Source organism: Dasypus novemcinctus, chromosome 21 (genome assembly GCF_030445035.2).
Source record: "Dasypus novemcinctus isolate mDasNov1 chromosome 21, mDasNov1.1.hap2, whole genome shotgun sequence".
NCBI classification, from domain to species: domain Eukaryota; kingdom Metazoa; phylum Chordata; class Mammalia; order Cingulata; family Dasypodidae; genus Dasypus; species Dasypus novemcinctus.
In genome coordinates, this window is record NC_080693.1 from 43,394,331 (window position 1) to 43,414,004 (window position 19,674).

The following is a 19,674-nucleotide window of genomic DNA, read 5'->3' on the forward strand; positions in this document are numbered from 1 at the left end:
GTCCAACTCCATCACACTCAGGAGCACAAATTCCAAAATAGGGCCCAATGATAAGGCACTGAACTCCAGAGCCCTCTGCCAGGACCATAGCACCTGTGTGTCTCCATATCCCTCAGGAGCACCAATACCTGGGGTTGTATCTACTTTGGCTATCTCTGGGATCCTGCTGAGATGTGCATAAGCGTGATCCCTCCGATGACCTCTTGACTCATAGTATTCTATTTTAATCTTTAAATCTATCATTACTATTTTATTTTCCTACTAATTGGATTTGGCAATATATTGGGTTTATTTCTGAATAAGTTTTGGATCACAGAGAGGTTCAATAATGGCAGGGGGAGGAACACTGATATGGGGTGTTACTGATGGGGGACACATGGTTGGGAGGGAGTTCTCCAGGACATGTACATAAGGTATATAAAAATGATCAGATATTTGTAGGGTATTTTCATAGTAGGTAGAGTTACAAACAACAACTGAGGGAGTGCTCAGTTCCTAGCCAGGGGAGCTCTGTCACATTCCCCAATGGAACAGCAACAATCCCCCAAATGCAAGGGCAAAGACTAGTGAAGAAGAATGGTTCAATGAAGAGACTGGTTCCTTTTACCCAGATTGGGCTGCAGCCCTAGATTAGGCTTCAGCCCCACCTCTAGCAGGGAGGAGTCTTGCCGGCCCTGCACCAGCCTCTCTGGGTAACTGAAGATAAATTTGGCTGGCGCAGACTGAATAGTTGGAAGGCTACTGGGGCAACTGTGGTCATTTTGGACCTGCATGGCATAGATTCTGCCCACACCTGCAGCTCCATCCCCACCTCAGGCAGGGGAGAAAGGGGCAGGAAGCTTCATCAGTCTCTCTGGGCAACTACAGTCTAGGCCTACATGACTTGGATTATTCACATGGCTGTGGCACTGTCCAGACCCCTGGGAAAGAAGAAAGTTAGGAGAAGAGTCATCAGTCCCTGGGACAATGAGGGCAGCTTGAGCCTCCACAGCTTATAGTACCAACTAAATCCTTGGCTTCTACTACACAACCAGCAATGGAGAAAGGGCAACTAAAGAGAGAAACTGCACCCTGACTATATACTCTAGTAAGGCAGATGCCAAGACACCAACAAAAAATGACAATCCACACCAAGAAGCAGGAAGATATAGCCTAGTTAAATGAACAAGATAAGCCTCCAGATGACATAAAGGAGTTGAAATAACTAATCAGATGTTCAAACAAATCTCCTTAATAAATTCAATGAGCTGGCTAAAGAGATTAAGGATATTAAGAAAACATTGGGTGAGCAAAAAGAATTTGAAAGCATACACAGAAAAACAGCGGATCTTATGGGAATGAAAGGCACAATAAATGAAATTTAAAATATACTGGAATGATAGCAGAATTGAGGAGGCAAAAGAAAGATGAACAGATAAAACAACAGATGAAGAAAATAATCGAAAAACTTGAACAAAGTCTCAGGGAACTAAACAATAGCAGGAGACGTGCAAACGTAAGTGTCACAGGTGTCCCAGAAGAAGAGATGGGAAAAGAGGCAGAAGGAATATTTGAAGAAATAATGGTAGAAAATTTCCCAACCCTATGGAAGGACATAGATACCATGTCCAAGAAGCACAACATAATCCCATGCAAATAAGTCTGAATAGACGACCTCTGAGACACGTATACTAATCAAAACATCAAATACCAAAGACAAAGAGAGAATTCTGAGAACAGCAAGAGAAAAGCAATGCATAACATATAAAGGATACCCAATAAGATTGAGTGTTGATTTCTCATCAGAAACTACGGAGGCAAGACAGTGGTCTGATATGTTTAAGATACTGCAAGAGAAAAACTGCCAACCAAGAATCTTAATCCAGCAAGACTGTCTTTCAAAAATGAGGGTGAGTTTAGAATATTCTCACATAAACAGAAATTGAGAGAGTTTGTAATCAAGAGACCAGCTTTACAGGAAATACTAAAGGCTGAAAATACTACAGCCTGGAAAGAAAAGACAGGAGAGACAGTCCTGGAAGAGTGTCTAGAAATGAAGATTATATCAATAAAAGTAACTAAAAGTGTCAAAAGAGTGGAGAAAAAAAAATATGACAGATAAAACCCAAATATTCAGGAATAAACTTAACCAATAATGTAAAGCACTTATATTCAGAAAACTACAACTTACTGTTAAAAAGAAATTTTAAAAAGACCTAAATAATTGGAAGAACATTCCATGCTTAAGGATTGGAAGACTAAATATCATTGAGATGTTGTATTAGTCAGCCAAAGGGGTGCTGATGCAAAATACCAGAAACTGGTTGGTTTTCATAAAGGGGATTTATTTGGGGTAGGAGCTTACAGATACCAGGTCATAAAGCATAAGTTACTTCCCTCACCAAAGTCTATTTGGGGCAAGATGGCTGCCGATGTCTGTGAGGGTTCAGATTCCCTGGGTTTCTAAGTTCCTGGGGCTTGCTTTTCTCTTTCCTCTGCTTGCTAACTTCTCAGGGCTCCAGCTTAAGTCTTCAGCATCAAACTCCAAAATTAAAACTCCAACATCAGAAACCCTCAACTCTGTTTTTTGCCATGCCTTTTATCTGTGAGTCCCTACCCTACAAAGGTGGGGACTCAACACCCTAATCATAACTCAATCATGACCAGGTACAGATCAGATTACAAACACAATCCAATATCTATTTTTGGAATTCTTAGCGATATCAAACTGCTACAGATGTCAATTCTGGGCAGTGTGGCTCAACAGACAGAGCATCCGCCTACCATATAGAAGGTCCGAGGGTTCCATACCCAGGGCCTCCTGGCTCATGTGGTGAGCTGGCCCACACACAGTGCTGCTGTGCGCAAGGAGTGCTAGCCCAAGCAGGGATGCCCCCAAGTAAGGCACAAGGAGTGGCTTCTGCACAAGGAGAGCCACCCCACGTGAAATTATAGCCTGCCCAGGAGGAGTGCCACACACACAGAGAGCTGATGCAGCAAAATGATGCAACAACAACAAAAAGACACACAAATCCCTAGTGCCGCCTGATGAGAATAAAGCAGACACAGAAGAACATACAGCAAATGGACACATAGAGCAGACAATGGGGGTGGGGGGTGGGGGAGAGAAATAAGTAAATAAATCTTAAAAAAAATAAAAGATGTCCATTCTACCCAAATTGATAAATAGATTCAATACAATCCTGATAAAAATTCTACCAGCATTTTAAAAATAAATAGAAAACATGATTATCAAATTTATTTGGAAGGGTAAGAGGTCCTGAATAGCCAGAAACATTTTAAAAAGGAAAAGCAAAGTTGAAGGACTCTCACTTCTGGACTTTAAATCATATTACCTAGCTATAGTGGTAAAAAGTACTGGCGTAAAGACAAGACACACAGGTCAATATAACCAAATTGATGGTGCAAAAACAGACCCTTACAACTATGGTCAAGTAATATTTGACTAGCCTATCAAAACCACCCAGCTCAGGCAGAACAGTCCATTCAACAAATGGTGCTGAAAGAACTGGATATACATAGCCAAAAGAAAGAAAGAAGACTCCTATCTCACACCTTATTAAAAAATTCACTCAAAATGGATCAAAAACCTAAATATAAAAGGAAGAACCATAAAGCTTCTAGAAGAAAATATAGGAAAATATCTTCAAGACCTGGTGGTAGGTGGTAGATTCTTAAAGAAGGTAAGAGGTGAACTGAGATGTACTACTGATATTTAATGTATGCAGAAGTTCTAATTAACTTTATTGTAAAAGTGTGGAAATGTACAGAGCTGATGGTAACACATTATAGAGAGAGTAACAGCTGGTTTATAAATGGGAATGTGGCTGAAAATGGTCGTCTAGGGATATAAATATCAATTGACAGATAGCTAGAGAATAATCTAGGGACTGGACTGAATAGCACAGGAAACCCAGAGGTGGATGAGAATTGTGGTTGATGATACAGATGCAAGAGTGTTCCTTGTGAGCTACAGCAGATGTACATCATTATTGAAGGATGGTGGGCATGTGGAGAAGCATGTGAAAAATATAACTGGAGTGACCTATGGACTGTGATTAATAGCAATAATGTAATAATCACGATTCTATGCCAAAGATGTACTGTGTTGATAATGAGGGTGTCTGGAAAAAGTGTGTCAAATGTATACTGTGGATCTGGTAATAATCTGATTATATTATCTCATAATCTGTAATAAATGTTCCACCACAGTGTGGTGTGTTGATAGAGGTATGCTGTTTGGGAATTCTGCACATGTGCATGATTGTTTTTTAAGTCTACAACTTCTGGGAAGCGGACTTGCCCCAGTGGTTAGGGCGTCTGTCTACCACATGGGAGGTCTGCGGTTCAAACCCTGGGCCTCCTTGACCCATGTGGAGCTGGCCGATGTACAGTGCTGATGCGCGCAAGGAGTGCCGTGCCACGCAGGGGTGTCCCCGCACAGGGGTGCCCCATGCGCAAGGAGTGCGCCCTGTAAGGAAAGTCGCCCAGCGCGAAAGAAAGTTCAGCCTGCCCAGGAATGGTGCCGCACACATGGCGAGCTGACACAACAAGATGATGCAACAGAAAGAAACACAGATTCCCGTGCCGCTGACAACAACAGAAGTGGACAAAGAACACACAACAAACAGAAGCAGAGAACAGACAACTGGGGTGGGGGGGAGAAGGGGAGAGAAATAAATAAATCTTAAAAAAAAAAGTTTACAACTTCTGCCATAAAAATATATTTAAAAACTAATAATAGGGTGGGTTGAGGGGAAAATATACCAAATATAAGATAAGAACGATAGTTGGTAGCAAGATTTTGACAATATTCTTTCATAATTTTTAACAAATGTCTCACAACAATGTAAGATATTGGTGGTGGGTTGATATGTGGGACCCCTGTATGATGTTATTATGCATGTTTGCTTTGTAAGTTCACAACTTTTACATATCGTTTATGTATGTTCATGTAAAAATGATATAATATTACTACTACTAATAATAATAGGGTAGGTTGGGGGGAAATACTTGGGGTAGTAACAATTTTGTTTTTTGTAGGAGAGGAGTTTTCTTATTAGATGTTCTTTTTTTTTTTTTTTAATATTTATTTTATTTATTTCTCTCCCGTCCCCCCCAGCGCCCTACTGTCTGTTCTCTTGTGCCCATTCACTGTGTGTTCTTCCGTGTCCACTGCATTCTCAGCAGCAACGGGAATCTGTATCTCTTTTTGTTGTGTCATCTTGCTGCGTCAGCTCTCCGTGTGTGCAGCGCCACTCCTGGACGGGCTGTGCTTTTTTCGCCAGACCATCGCCAGGGCCTCAATGCTGTCCATTACCTTCTTCCGCTCTCTGCTCTCCCACTGCACTCCTTGCTCATGGGGCTCCCTACAACGGGGACACCTCTGCGTGGCATGGCACTCCTTGCACATGGTAGCATTGCACATGGGCCCGCTCACCACACGGGCCAGGAGACCGTGGAATCGAACCCTGGACCTCCTATATGGAAGGCAGATGCTGTATCATTTGAGCCACATCTGCTTCCCCAGGTAGTAATAATATTTTGAGGATGCTCTTTAATCATGAGTTAAAAATATTTCACAACAATGAAAGGTATTGATGGTAGGGTGAGGTATGAGAGTCCTGTATGATGTTATGTTCACAACTGTTAGTAAACATTTATTGTTTATGTATATTTATGTATGAGTGATATATTTCAATAAAAAAAATTTCTTAAAAAAAATGAGGGAGAGATTAACACATTCCCAAATAAACAAGAGCTGAAGGGACTTTGTCACCAGTAAATGGGCCCTATAAGAAACACTAGAGTGAATTCTGTAGGTTGAAAGGAAAAGACAACAGACAATAGATCAAGACTGTATAAAAAAATAAATATAATATCTCCAGCATGGGTAACAACATAGGCAAAAATAAATGTCAGTACTACTGTATTATTTTTTTACTCCACTTTTTACTTCCCTCAGAATCTAAAAGGCAAATGCATGAAATGTAATGACAAATCAGTGGTTCTGCATTGATAACGTATAAACATGTAAATTGTGACAAAAACTACATAAAGGTGGAGGGATGGAGGGATATAGGGACAGAGTTTGCATAAACACTGAAGTTAAGACATTAGAATACAGATTGTTAGGAACAGGGGTAGAAGGAATGGGGAGTTACTTGGGAGCATATATATTTGCTGTATACATGCAGGATCTAACAAGGGAAAAGAAAAGCCTCAAAATGAAAAAAATTGGAAGACTAAGCTTTCTATTGTTAAATTTCTTGAACTGGATAACTGCACTTAAGGTGGTTATATAAGTCAATATCCCTGTCTTGGGAAATGTACATGGCAGTATTAACTCATGAACATTGGAAAAATTAGATTATACATAGGTAACATTATATTAAAATATTTTTTTTTCTTAAAAAAATCCTGAATAACGAAGTTATTCTCTTTACAAGATGAGGAAAACAGAAACAATGGTTTTATGATTTGTTATAATTCAGATCTAATCCTCAGTGAAACTACTAAGTAAGAAATATCTGTCTTTGGAATCTTGGTGTACTTTTTCTACCCCCAAAAGAAATCTATATCACTTTCCCTTTCAGGTATAGAAGAAGGACCTAGCCACAAAAATCTTTTAAGATTGTATCCCAAATTCTAAATTGCTTTCTGTGTTCTCTACCTTCAAAATATTTTAATAACTTAATCTATACAAAAGCTGAGTAAAATCTCATATAAATGTTTACTGTTGGTAGCCATTGAAGACTCTGGGAACTATTTCTTTAAGTTCAGCAAAACAAGGAGGTCATTCTACAAAGTGTTTAATAATCCATGTTTCTTACTTTCCCTCAGTAAACAGCACAGAAAATTGTACAATAAATACTTGCCACCTAAACGTCTTAATTTTCAAAGATTCCCATTACCTTAAACAAGACTCACCTAAACTTAGCCAAAAATTCAACTCATAAAAATAACAGACAACATCCTTCTCCTTCCTGAATTGAAAGAACTATGTATTTACTAATTACCTAAAGACACTAGGAATAAATACATACAGTGATTATGGATAGGGATGTGATTTAAGTAAAATATTTAACACAATTCCACTGGATTAAAAATATATATAAAGAACAATAACAACTGCAGCAACAACTATGGAATCATATACAGAGTGCTAGGCATTTCATATATGATATTAATTTTACTACCCATGACAATCCTGTAAGTTACATGTTTGGTACTCAGAAAAAATACTGTATAAGATGGTTAGGTTGTAGAACCAACCCACAGAAACTTGTGAAATAAAATAAGTAATCTTGAATCACAAAAAAAAACATTGTAAACATGCTGAACACAATTAGAATGAAGACAGATCAAGAAAAGCATGTTTTTTGTAATAAGCGATAACCAGACATTTGTGTGATAATATGATACGGACTGGCCTGATGCCAGTCAGCGGTACTACCTATAAAAACCCAAAGCAAATGCCACTTTAGTGAGCATCCGGTTGAGGCAGTCTGACACTCAGTCACTTTGACTCCTGGCTTTAATGACTGTGCTATGCTGCAAAGAAGCTCACTGCAGTTCTTACCACTGCACTGTGACCAGCGCCTCCAGCCCTCAGCTCTGGAACCTCCTCTGAAACCACATAGGATTTGGCTCCCAAAACTTATTAAAGGTATGCCTGCTTTCTATCCTCAGGCTGATGGATTTTCTGGTATCCTCCATCTTTAAATGTACTGGGTAACCTTGATCTAGTTATTGCACATCAGTTATACTGGCAGTTTGTGATCAAGAAAGCAAATAAATTACATTGAGCTTTTGAGACAGTGTCCAGCTGAATTTACTTCCAAGTGCTGAATTTACTTTCACTCTCTATCTGCTTTCAGTTTGCTATCCACTACATTTACATGAAAGCCACAGAGCCTTAAGATGTTTGTAGGGATTTAGAGCAGAGGGGAAAGGAATAAGGAAGTCAAGCCAGAAGGATGCAGGAGAAAGTTTTTTATCTGGGCAACACCCTTTACAGAAGATTTTACAATTAAAAGCAGCCATATTTATGTGTGTGTATGTGGCATGTGTGTTTGTATATGTTGGTATGAAAATGCCTGAGTGTGTTTTATTATAACAAAAGTAGGTAGAGTTGCCTTAACAATAGAATTGGAAATTTTCATATTAACAAAAAAACAAGTTATGAGCATCATGGACATTTGCATATAGTGCATAAATAGTTGAAACTGCAACTATTAAATACAATAATGCCTAGAATATGCTACACATAACATCCAGTCATCATTGCTAAGCTCATTAGACAACTACAAGTTAACACATTGCCAACAGAAAAAGATGTGCATTTTTTAATATACCTCTGAGAAACATTTCCTGAGTGTATCTGGAACTTTACCATCCACCACATGGAGCATTCTTTCCATTTCTTCCCGTATAACATAGCTCCCGGATTCACTTGAAAATAGACTAAAAATGTCTAGAAGAAAGAAAGAATAAATTAATCCTACCAGATATTAAATATATCCTACTAGAAGTGGACAAGAAGAGGAAGGTAAAATTACTGAGGGATTACTAGTGCCAAGCACTTTAAACATAGCATTTAAGTTACTCCTCAAAATAACCTAGCAATGAATATTAAAACAACAATGTGATATATTTTCAAACACAGGATTTCCAAAAATGCTTAGGTATAACAATACCGAGTATTAACAAAGATGAGGACAAAAGGGACCTCTCACATACTGTTAATGGAAATATAAATCACTGCAACCACTTTGAAGAACAATTTGCTAAAAATCTAGTTAAAATAAAGAGATATGACCCACAGCTTCACTTTTGGGCAACTCCACTTTCACCCTTGAAAAACTCTCATACATTTACACCAAGTACAAGAATGGTCACTGGTGTACTGTTTGTAATAGCAAAAATTAGAAAAAAAATAATTAAAGGTCTGTCAACAACAAAATAGGCAAATGGAGATACTGATATACATGGAGTACAATACAGCAGTTAAAATAAAGGAAACTGAGCTAAGTTTTCAAGATGAACAAATATCAAAAACGTAAATTCAGGGGGAAAGCAAATTGCAAAATAATCTATATAATATCTTTAATATAATTCCAATACATAAAAACTGGTTTAAGGATATGTTCATTATCATAATTGTAGTAATGGCTTCAGGGGTATATACCTCATGTCAAAACACAAAATTTATATCTTAAATATGTGCACTTATACCTTAAATTAAATATGTGCAATTGGTCTTAACTGTCTGTCAATTACATTTCAACAGAACTGTAAAAAAAAAAAAAATAAAGAAGCTTTAAAAAGAACAGTTTAGATTCAGGAGCAAGAGAGAGGATTTAGAATAAGCTATCAGAGGGCAAGTAAGGAAAGGAAGGAGGAAGAAAGACAGACTGTAGGGAGCATTTTCTCAATTGCTTATTGGCTACTTGTATATCTTCTCTGAAGAAATGTCTATTCTAATCCTTTGCCTGTCAACAGAATTTTGAGGTAAAGTATTTTGCACACAGATGTGGTATTATTATTTTGAGATACTTACATTTTGCTTTCTCTTCATCTCTGCCTCTTGTAAGGAGGACAAGTCCAACTATTAAGTTATTGAAGTGAAGCCCTTTGGATGTTCCACCAAAAGAACAGTAAATCACCTACGGAAAAATAATAAAGCCAACCTTAAGAGATGTTTTTAATTGCTGAAGAATTTGAGGACAATTACCTTTAACAAATCTTGTCTCAATCTCCAGACAAGATCTTGGTCAGCTTTAGTGAAATGGTGCTAAATTATCCCTCTTTTTCCTCTTTTGCATTCTATCATTACAACCAGCCCAGATGATACTGCATCTAACTCCCTAAAATATAAACACTGCTGGCTCACACAACTGAATATTTATTCTTTCTTTTTAGAGTCCTTATCAAGGTCCAAGAAGGTAAAGGTCCTTTTTATATAGCCCAATAATGTGATAATGATTTTGTACAACTGCAGAATATCCTTAACCTGAGTTAAATTTTACACATCATTTTGACTAGAGAGAAAGACATTTTGTAACTGAACATTCAGAAATTTTACAGAGACCCCAAAGATTTTTTTCTTACATTCTAAAAAATGAGTAAGCACTATAGCAACAGAGTAATCAGAAATAAAGAAAAAAAGCTATGCAAAGGAAAAGGACAGCAACAGCTATCACATGAATTCAGTCATTCATTTATTCATTCAACAATTCTTTACTGAGTGCCTATTATCTGCCATGAAGAATTTTACTAATAAAATTCATAACTTTAAAGACTACTTCAAGAAATTAAATGTTTGGTTGATATAAAATCTGAAAATATTTATTAATTAAATGATATTCATAAATACATTTAATAACACTCTGGTAGATGATGTCAAAAACCGTATATGTCTAGTACCATTGGTAGCTCAACAGAGCAAAAACTAGCAAAGAAAGATAGGACCAGATAATACCTCCCTTGAAGAGAACATGAAGATCACACTTTACAGTGCTTATACTGACTGACATCAGCAAGATGGCAGAATAAGATGCCCTTGGGAAAACAACCCCCTAATAAACAGCAAAAACAGGCAGAATATTTCAGAATCCACTATCCCAAAACATTAGAAATCAACTGAGGATTGACAAGAACTCAATGAATCCTGAATTGGAAAAAGAAAACCTAAGAACAGTAGGATGACTACTTGTCCAGTCCCTCCTCCTTCCATGGTTCTGTGTAACAACTTGTGCAACCCACAGCAGTGACTTAGCCCATATGCATTCAAGTGAGGATCCATGAGGCCTAACTGTTGGCACACCTAAATGAAAATACTGTACAACAGTCTCGACTGGCTCTGTGGAAGATAGGCTCAAGGTGTGTGTCTGGGTTGCCTAATCCACACTTTACTTGGGGTGGAAAAGAGGCACAGAAAGGGGACATGTGCAGTGGAGGAGAGCTAGGGCAGAAAGTGGAGCAAAGTAGTATAGTAAAGCCAATATGGAAGAAAGACTGTGACTGAGAAAAAGACCACAGCCAGAGGCACTGAAAGAAAAGCTGAGGAGTGTAACTATTTTTTTTTTTTTTTTTTTTTTGGAGTCACACATACTAGGGAATTCTTGAAAGTTACAATGCATGGCCAGGGCAAGATGCATGCTCCAAAAGCCCTGAAAAAAAAACCAATAATGATTGAAATGGTGAATGCACAACTATGTGATTATACCAAATACCACTGGCTTTGGATGGATTGTATACTTTCTTAATCTGTATCAATAAAATTGATTTTTTAAAAAAAGACATAGCTGTTCACTATAGATTGATTTAGTTTCAGCATAAACTGGGCTAGATGTTGAAGAAGACCCTCAAACAGAGCCAGTGTATACCAAAACCCTGGAAGAGGGAGAATATGACTTCCAGACAGCACATTAAAATGTTCAAAGGTCCAATCTAAAACAAAAGATTACAAGATGCAGAAAAAGACAGAAAGAGATGGCCCATTCAAAGAGAAATAATAAAACAAAAGAATCCCAGGCACTGGAATAATCAAAGACAACTTACCTAAAAAATTTCAAGTGCTAAAGGAAAATATGAATATAGAACTTAAGGAAATCAGAAAAATGATAAGAGGATAAACAGAGCAAATAGAAACTTTAAAGAAGAACCACACAAGAATTCTGGAGATGAAAAATATAGTATCAGAAATTTAAAAATACATAAGAGGGGTTCAACATCAGATATGGATAGCAGAAGAAAGAATCAGTTAACTAAAATATGGAATAACTGAAATCATTCAGTCTGAGTGGTAGAAAGGAAAAAGAATTTTTAAAAGTGAGCAGAGACAGAACTAGTAAGATGGTGGCAGAGTAAGAAGATCCTAAAGTTAGCTCCTGCTACAGGGCAGTTAGCAAACACCCAGAGCTCTCTGGAGCTAGCTAAAGCACCTGTTTGGGGGCTTCAGGAAGCCAGAAGGGCATCCTGCAACATCCTTGAAGGAATGGAAGGAGGAAACTGCCCATCTGCAGAGAAGACTCGTAAGTAGAGTGCTCCACGCCCCAGAGGCTGGAGCCCATCCTCCACTGGAGGCACAAGCTGCCTCCGGAGCTATTCCATGGCTGGAATTGAAAGCTCCACTTCCCCAAAACGGGGGAGGAAGAGACGGCTGGGCACCAATTTCAGCTATTGATGAGTAAATTCAGTGGGCTACACCATAATCCTGAGAACAGCTAAAGTTTGAGCCTGTCCAAGTCAGAAAGAGGCTGGGAGCCACCATCTTAACTGCACACCTGGCATGAGGGGAAGTGGGGCAGACTGAAAATCCCAGCGCTGGTAGGGAACCGGCTTCTTTCCATCCAGATCATATTGCAGTTCTAGCCTAGGCCCCAGTGCCACCTCCAGCAGGGAGGAAACTACGGGGACCTGCGCCAGCCTCTCCAGGAAATTACCGGCCAAGCTGCGGAGGCCAGTGACTATTCCTACTCTGGCGGCACAAGCCACCCCAGGAGCTATTCCAGGGCTGGAATTGGAAGCTCCATTTCCCAGAAACAGGGGAAGAGGAGATGGTTGGCTGCCGATTTCGGCTACTGATTGGTAGACTTGGCTGGCTAAAAGATAACCCTGGGAACAGCTGGGGTGTGAACCAGCCCAAGTAGGAAAGAGGCCAGTAGCCACCATTCTGACTCCACACCCAGTCTAAGGGGAAGCCAGGCTGACTGAAACTCTCAGTGTCGGCAGGAACCAGTTTCTTTCATGCACATCAGCCTGCAGCCCCACCTCTGGCAGGGAGGAGGCTGAGGAGCCCTGCATCAGCCTTTAAAGATAACTGCAGAGAACTTTGGCTGGCATAGACTGAAAATCAAAAGTCTACCAGGGCAACTGCGGTCATCTTGGACCCGTACTGCACAGATTGTTGCTCACACCTGCAGCTCCATCCCCGCCCCAGGCAGGAGAAAAAGGAATGGGAAGATTCATCAGTCTCTCTGGGCAACTATAGTCTAGGCCTGCACAACTTGGATTATTCCACATTAGCTGTGACTCTGTTCCTACCCCTGACAAAGGAGAAAGTTGGAAGAAGCTTCACTGGTCCCTGGTACAATGAGGGCAGCTTGAGCCTCCACAGCTTACAGTACCAACTACATTCTTGGTTCCTACTGCACAACCAGCAAGGGAGAAAGGATAGGAACCCCTCAACTAAAGAGAAAAACTGCAACTGGAATAAATATGCTAGTAAGCCAGATGCAAAGACACCAACAAAAAATTACAATCCACACTGAGAAACAGGAAGCTATGGCTTGGTTAAAGGAACAAGATAAGCCTCCAGGTGACATAAAGGAGTTGAGACAACTAATTATAGACGTTCATCAAATCTCCTTAATAAATTCAATGAGATGACTAAAGAGATTAAGGATATTAAGAAGATACTGGATGAGAACAAAGAAGAATTTGAAAGCATACATAGAAAAATAGCAGAACTTATGGGAATGAAAGGCACAATAAATGAAATTTTAAAAACATTGGAATCATATAATAGCAGATTTGAGGAGGGAGAAGAAAGGGATTGGTGAGCCTCAAGAAATGGCCTCTGAAAGTGAACATACAAAAGAACAGATGAAGAAAAGAATGGAAAAAATCGAACAAGGTCTCAGGGAACTAAATGACAGCAAAAGTCGTGCAAACATACATGTCATGGGTGTCCCAGAAGGAGAAGGGAAGGGAAAAGGGGCAGAAGGAATATTTGAAGAAATAATGGTCGAAAATTTCCCAACCCTATTGAAGGACATAGATATCCATATCCAAAAAGCACAACATACTCCCACCCGAAAAAAATCCAAATAGACCAACTCCAAGACACATACTCATCAGAATGTCAAAGGCCAAAGGCAAAGAGAGAATTTCTGAAAGCAGCAAGAGAAAAGCAATGCATAACATATAAAGGATATCCAATAAGATTAAGTGCTGATTTCTCACCAGAAACCATGAAGGCAAGAAGACAGAGATCTGATATATTTAAGATACTACAAGAGAAAAACTTCCAGCCAAGAATCTTATATCCAGCAAGACCATCTTTCAAAAATGAGGGTGAGATTAGAATATTCAAAGATAAAAAGAAACTGAGAAAATTTCTAAGCAAGAGATCAGATTTTCAGGAAATACTAAAGGGTGTGCTAGAGCCTGAAAAGAAAAGACAGGAGAGAGGGGCCTGGAAGAGAGTCTAGAAATGAAGATTATATCAATAAAAGTAACTAAATTGGTGAAAATAAAATATGACAGATAAAACTCAAATAGTCAGGAATAAACTTAACCAATGATGTAAAACACGTGTATTCAGAAAACTGCAATTCAATGTTAAAACAAATCAAAAAAGCCCTAAATAACTGGAAGAACATTCCATCCTCATGGATTAGAAGACTAAATATCATCAAGATGTCAATTCTACTCAAATTGATATACAGATTTACTGCAATCCCGATAAAACTTCCACTAGCATTAAAGAAAAATTTGAAAACATGATCATTAAATTTATTTGGAAGGGCAAGGAGTCCTGAATAGCCAGAAACATCATAAAAAGGACAAGTGAACCCTCATCTCCAGACTTTAAGTCATAATACCTACCTATAGTGGTAAAAACAGCATGGTACTGGCCTAAAGACAGACAAAATAGATCAATGGAACCAAATTTATGGTTCAGAAACAGACCCTCACACATATGGTCAAGTGATTTTTGACTAGCCTGTCAAACTCACACAGCTCGGGCAGAACAATCCATTCAACAAAAGGTGCTGAAAGAATTGGACATCCATAGCTGAAAGAAGGAAAGAGGACGCCTATTCTCATACCTTATCCAAAAATTAACTCAAAATGGATCAAAAAACTAAAAATAAAAGCAAGAACTATAAAACTTCTAGAAGAAAGTATAGGAAAATATCTTCAAGACCTGGTGGTAGGTGGTGGATTCTTAAAAGGAGGTAAGAGGAGGACTGAGATGGACTCTTGATGTTTAATGTATGTAGAAATTTTAATTAGCTTTACTGTAAAAGTATGGAAATGTATAGAGTGGATGGTAACACACAGTGAGTAACAGCCAGTTTATAAATGGGGATATGACTGAAAATGGTAGTCTAGTTATGTAAATGCCAATTGACAGAATGCAATAGAATAGTCTAGGAAATGGACAGCACAGTAAACCAAGAGGTGGATGAGAATTGTGGTTGATGGTACAGATGCAAGCATGTCCTGTGTTACCTAGAACAAATGTATATCACTACTGCCAGGTGTTGGGAATGTGGAGAAGCATGGGAAAATACAGCTGGAGTGACCTAGGGACTGTGGTTAGTAGTAATAATATAATATTCTTGCATCTATGTTATTAAAGATGTACTGTGTTGATACTGAGACAGCATGGAAAATGTGAGCCAAATGTACACTATGAACATGGTAACAATCAGATGATATTATTTTATCTGTAGCAAATGACACACCACATTGTGGTGTGTTGATGGAAGGGTGCTGTTTGGGAATTCTGCACATGTAAATGATTATTTTATAAGTTTACAACTTCTGTCATTAAAAAAATATATTTAAAAAATAATAATAGGGTGGATTTGGGGAAAAACACACCAAATGTAAGATAAGGACTACGATTAGTCATAAGATTTTGACAATATTCTTTCATAATTTGTTACAAATATCTCATGACAATACAAAGTATTGGTGGAAGGTTAACGTATGGGACCCCTGTATGAGGTTATGCATGTTTGCTTTCTAAGTTCACAACTTTTACTATATACTTGTTTATGTATGTTCATATATAAATGATATAAAGATAATAGGATTGATTAGGGGAAAAATACTTTAATAGCAATATTGTGAAAATGCTCTTTAATTATTAGAAAAGTTTAAAAACAATGCAAGTTATTGGTAGTAGGGTGAGAATGTTATATGTTTGTTTGATGTAAAATGTTTGTTTTGTTAGTTCACAACTAGTATGCATTAATTGTTTATGTATGTTTACGTATGAGTGATATATTTCAATAAATTTTTTTTAAAAAGGGATCTGAAACTAAGGGACCTGTGGGGCATCATGAAACATATGATCATGTGCATTACAGGAGTTCCAGAAGGAGCACAGAAAGAAAAAGGGAAGAAAGAATATTTGAAGAAACAATGGCTGAAAACTTCTAATTTGATGAAAGACATGAATATAAAAATCTGAGAAGCTTGAAGAACTCCAAATAGGATCATCTCAAAGAGAACACAACAGAAATACACTTAAATTTAACTATGGAAGACCAAAGACAAAGAGAGAATCCTAAAAGCATCAAGAGAGAAAATAATCATCACACAGAAGGGATTCTGAGTAAGATTAAATGCTGACTTCACATCAGAAGCCATGGAGGGCGGCAGACTTGGCCCAGTGGTTAGGGCGTCCATCTACCACATGGGAGGTCCGCGGTTCAAACCCCGGGCCTCCTTGACCCATGTGGAGCTGGCCCAGGTGCAGTGCTGATGCGCGCAAGGAGTGCCCTGCCACGCAGGGGTGTCCCCCGCGTAGGGGAGCCCCACACTCAGGGAGTGTGCCCTGTAAGGAGAGCCGCCCAGCGCGAAAGAAAGTGCAGCCTGCCCAGGAATGGCACCACCCCTACGGAGAGCTGACACAACAAGATGACGAAACGAAAAGAAACACACAGATTCCCATGCCGCTGACGACAACAGAAGCAGACAAAGACGACGTAGAAAATAGACACAGAGAACAGACAACCAGGGTGGGAGGGGAAATAAATAAATAAATAAATAAATCTTTTAAAAACAAAAACAAAAACAAACAAAAAAGAAGCCATGGAGGCCAGAAGGCAGTGGGACAAAATATTTAAAGAGTTGAAAGAAAGAAAAAAAAATAGTGAACCAGGAACTCTATAGCTGGCAAAAGTTACTTCAAAAATAAGGGAGAAATTAAGATATTCCCAGATAAGCAAAAGCTGAGAGAGTTCACCACTAGACTAGTCCCACAAGAAATGCTAAAATACTTCAGGTAGAAAGGAAAGGAAACAGGCAGTAGCTTGGAGTAGTATGAAGAAATAAAGATGTCTGGTAAAGATAACTACACGGGTAAATACAAATGTCAGTATTATTGTACTCTTGGTATGTGGAACTACATTTTTTTTTCTTACAAGATCTAAAGTAGAAGTGCATAAAAAGTAAACACAGGTCTATATTCTTGGGCACACGAAATACAAAGAGGTAACCAGTGACAAAAACATAAAAAGGAGGGTCAGAGGACTACAGAAGCAGAGACTGTGTATGCTATTGAAGTTAAGTTGCTATCAATTCAAACTATATTATTACAGACTTAGAATGTTAAATACAAACACATGAAAAACAAAATGAAAGTATCTAAAAAAGACACAGAAAAGGAAATGAAAAGATCACACTGTCACTACAAATGATCAATTATGCACAAAAGAAAGCAGCAATGGAGGAATGAGACAACAAAATATTAAAAAGTACAAGAGACAAATGACAGAAATAACTTATCTTACCAATAATAACTTTGAATGTAACTGCACTAAATTCATTGATCAAGAGGCTCTGATTGGCAGAACAGATTAAAAAAGATCTAAGTATATGGTGTTTAAAAGAGATTCACCTTAGAGGCAGTCACAAATAGGTTGAAAATGAAAAGATGGAAAAAATATTTTATTCAAATAGTAAAGGAGAGCTGAAATAGCTATACTCATATTGACAAAATAGACTCTAAGTCTAACTCTATTACAAGAGAAAAGGACACTATATATTTTTGAAAGGGTCAGTCCACCAAAAAGATGGTATTTATAAACTTATATGCAACTAATAATCAGAGAGCCCCAAAATACACGAAGCTAGCATTGACAAAACTGAAGGGAGGGATGCGATGTGGCTCAACTGACAGAGCATCCGCCTACCATATGGAGGGTCCAGGGTTCAATACCCAGGGCCTCAAGGCCCGTGTGGTGAACTGGCCCATGCGCAGCACTGCTGCGCCCAAGGAATGACATGTTACGTAGGGGTGCCCCCGCAAGGGGAGCCCCACGTGCAGTAAGTGCACCCAGCAAGGAGAGCCAGCCCACGTGAAAAAGCCCAGGAGTGGCACCACACACACACAGAGATGAGGCAGCAAGATGACGCAACAAAAAAGAGACGCAGTTTCCCCAGTGCCGCCTCATAATACAAGCGGATGTAGAAGAACATACAGAGAATGGAAAGAGAGAGCAGACAATGGGGAGGGGAGGGGAGAGAAATAAATAAAATAAATCTTTAAAATAAAAAAACAAGGGAGAGACAGTTCTACAATAATAGTTGAAGACTTCAAAACATCACTTTTAATAATGGACAATATCTAGAACCAGATCAATAAAGAAATAGAGGACCTGAACAATTCCAGAAACAAACTAAACCGGACAGTCATATATAGAATACTGCACACAACAAGAGCAGAATAAACATTCTTTTCAAATGTATATTGATCATTCTCCAAGACAGACCATTTGTTCGGGCACAAAACAAGTCTCCATAAATTAAAAAAGACTGAAATCATACAAAGTATCTTCTCTGACCACAATGGAATGAAACTAGAAATCAGTAACAGAAGGAACACAGAAAATTCACAAATATGTGCATATTAAATAACTGTTCTTAAAAACCCTCTCCTTATAACCTTTGGTAATTACTATCTTTATATCAATGTTACAAGTTCTTCTGTTACTAAAAAAATAAGTCTACTTTGGTCTATGTTTGCATTCCCCTCTTACATTTGTTCATTCCTCAGTCTTGAGGTTTTAGGTATGGTGATACCTTCTCAGTTTCAGACTGAGAGGGGACTTAAAGCTAATGGGACAGATGGAAGGAACTCTTTGGGTTGCAGCTGTAGATACTCTTTGTTTTTTGGGATGTTGGTTGTCCATCATCATCATTTTGTTAGGTGTCCTGGTTGAGTCCAATGAACTGGAGAGCAGGTTGACTGCAACTCTATGAGATTCGGGGCTCAATATCATATGAACAGATCGAAGTCTCTGGTATGTATTTAGTGGATATAGTACAAATTACAGGTACAAATAAATTGTGTAGAAGAATCATATGTAAGGAAATTATAAATGAATCTAACTCTGTTACACTGGGGAATAGGTTATCATATATTCCAAGGTAGGGTCCCACCAATGGGGTGCTAATTTCACAGCCCCTTTACTTTTGACCATTTCAGTGGCTTTAATACAAAGAGAGTAAAGAAGTGAGGGTAAAATTAACCAAGAAATTTTGGGTAAGTTATGACTTTCAGTTTTGCGAATATTTGTAAAAATTAGATTTGGTCTGAAGTACATTTGGTTGATTATAATACACAGGTACCTCACTATGACTCCCAAAATACTAGAACAGTAATAATCTTCTGAAAAGACCTAATTCAAAAGTTCATATGAGCAGATTCCTCGATGAAAAGAAGTCCAGGAAAACAGACATATTTCCTGAATTCTAAGATGGACAAATTTTCCAACTTTTATTAATGTTCCAGAAATCCACACATACCTAATACGTCTAATGTGTAATTACCACCCCCCCAAAAAGCTATTTTTAAATCAGTGGTCACCTTAGAACTGTCAGTGCTGTAACATTTAAGCAGTATTAACTGCCATGCTCATTACT

At 38.4% G+C, this 19,674-nt stretch overlaps 1 protein-coding gene across 1 annotated transcript in view; it reads right to left on the reverse strand.

Moving 5' to 3' along the window:
* USP32 (ubiquitin specific peptidase 32) overlaps window positions 1-19,674 on the reverse strand; it is a 274,526-nt gene that overhangs the window by 142,521 nt on the left and 112,331 nt on the right. Inside the window, exons 3-4 of the mRNA XM_004462051.2 lie at window positions 9,563-9,668; window positions 8,358-8,476 (exon numbers count right to left, since the gene is read on the reverse strand). Coding sequence (XP_004462108.2) covers window positions 8,358-8,476; window positions 9,563-9,668 — 225 coding nt within the window. The remainder of the gene's footprint in view (window positions 1-8,357; window positions 8,477-9,562; window positions 9,669-19,674) is intronic.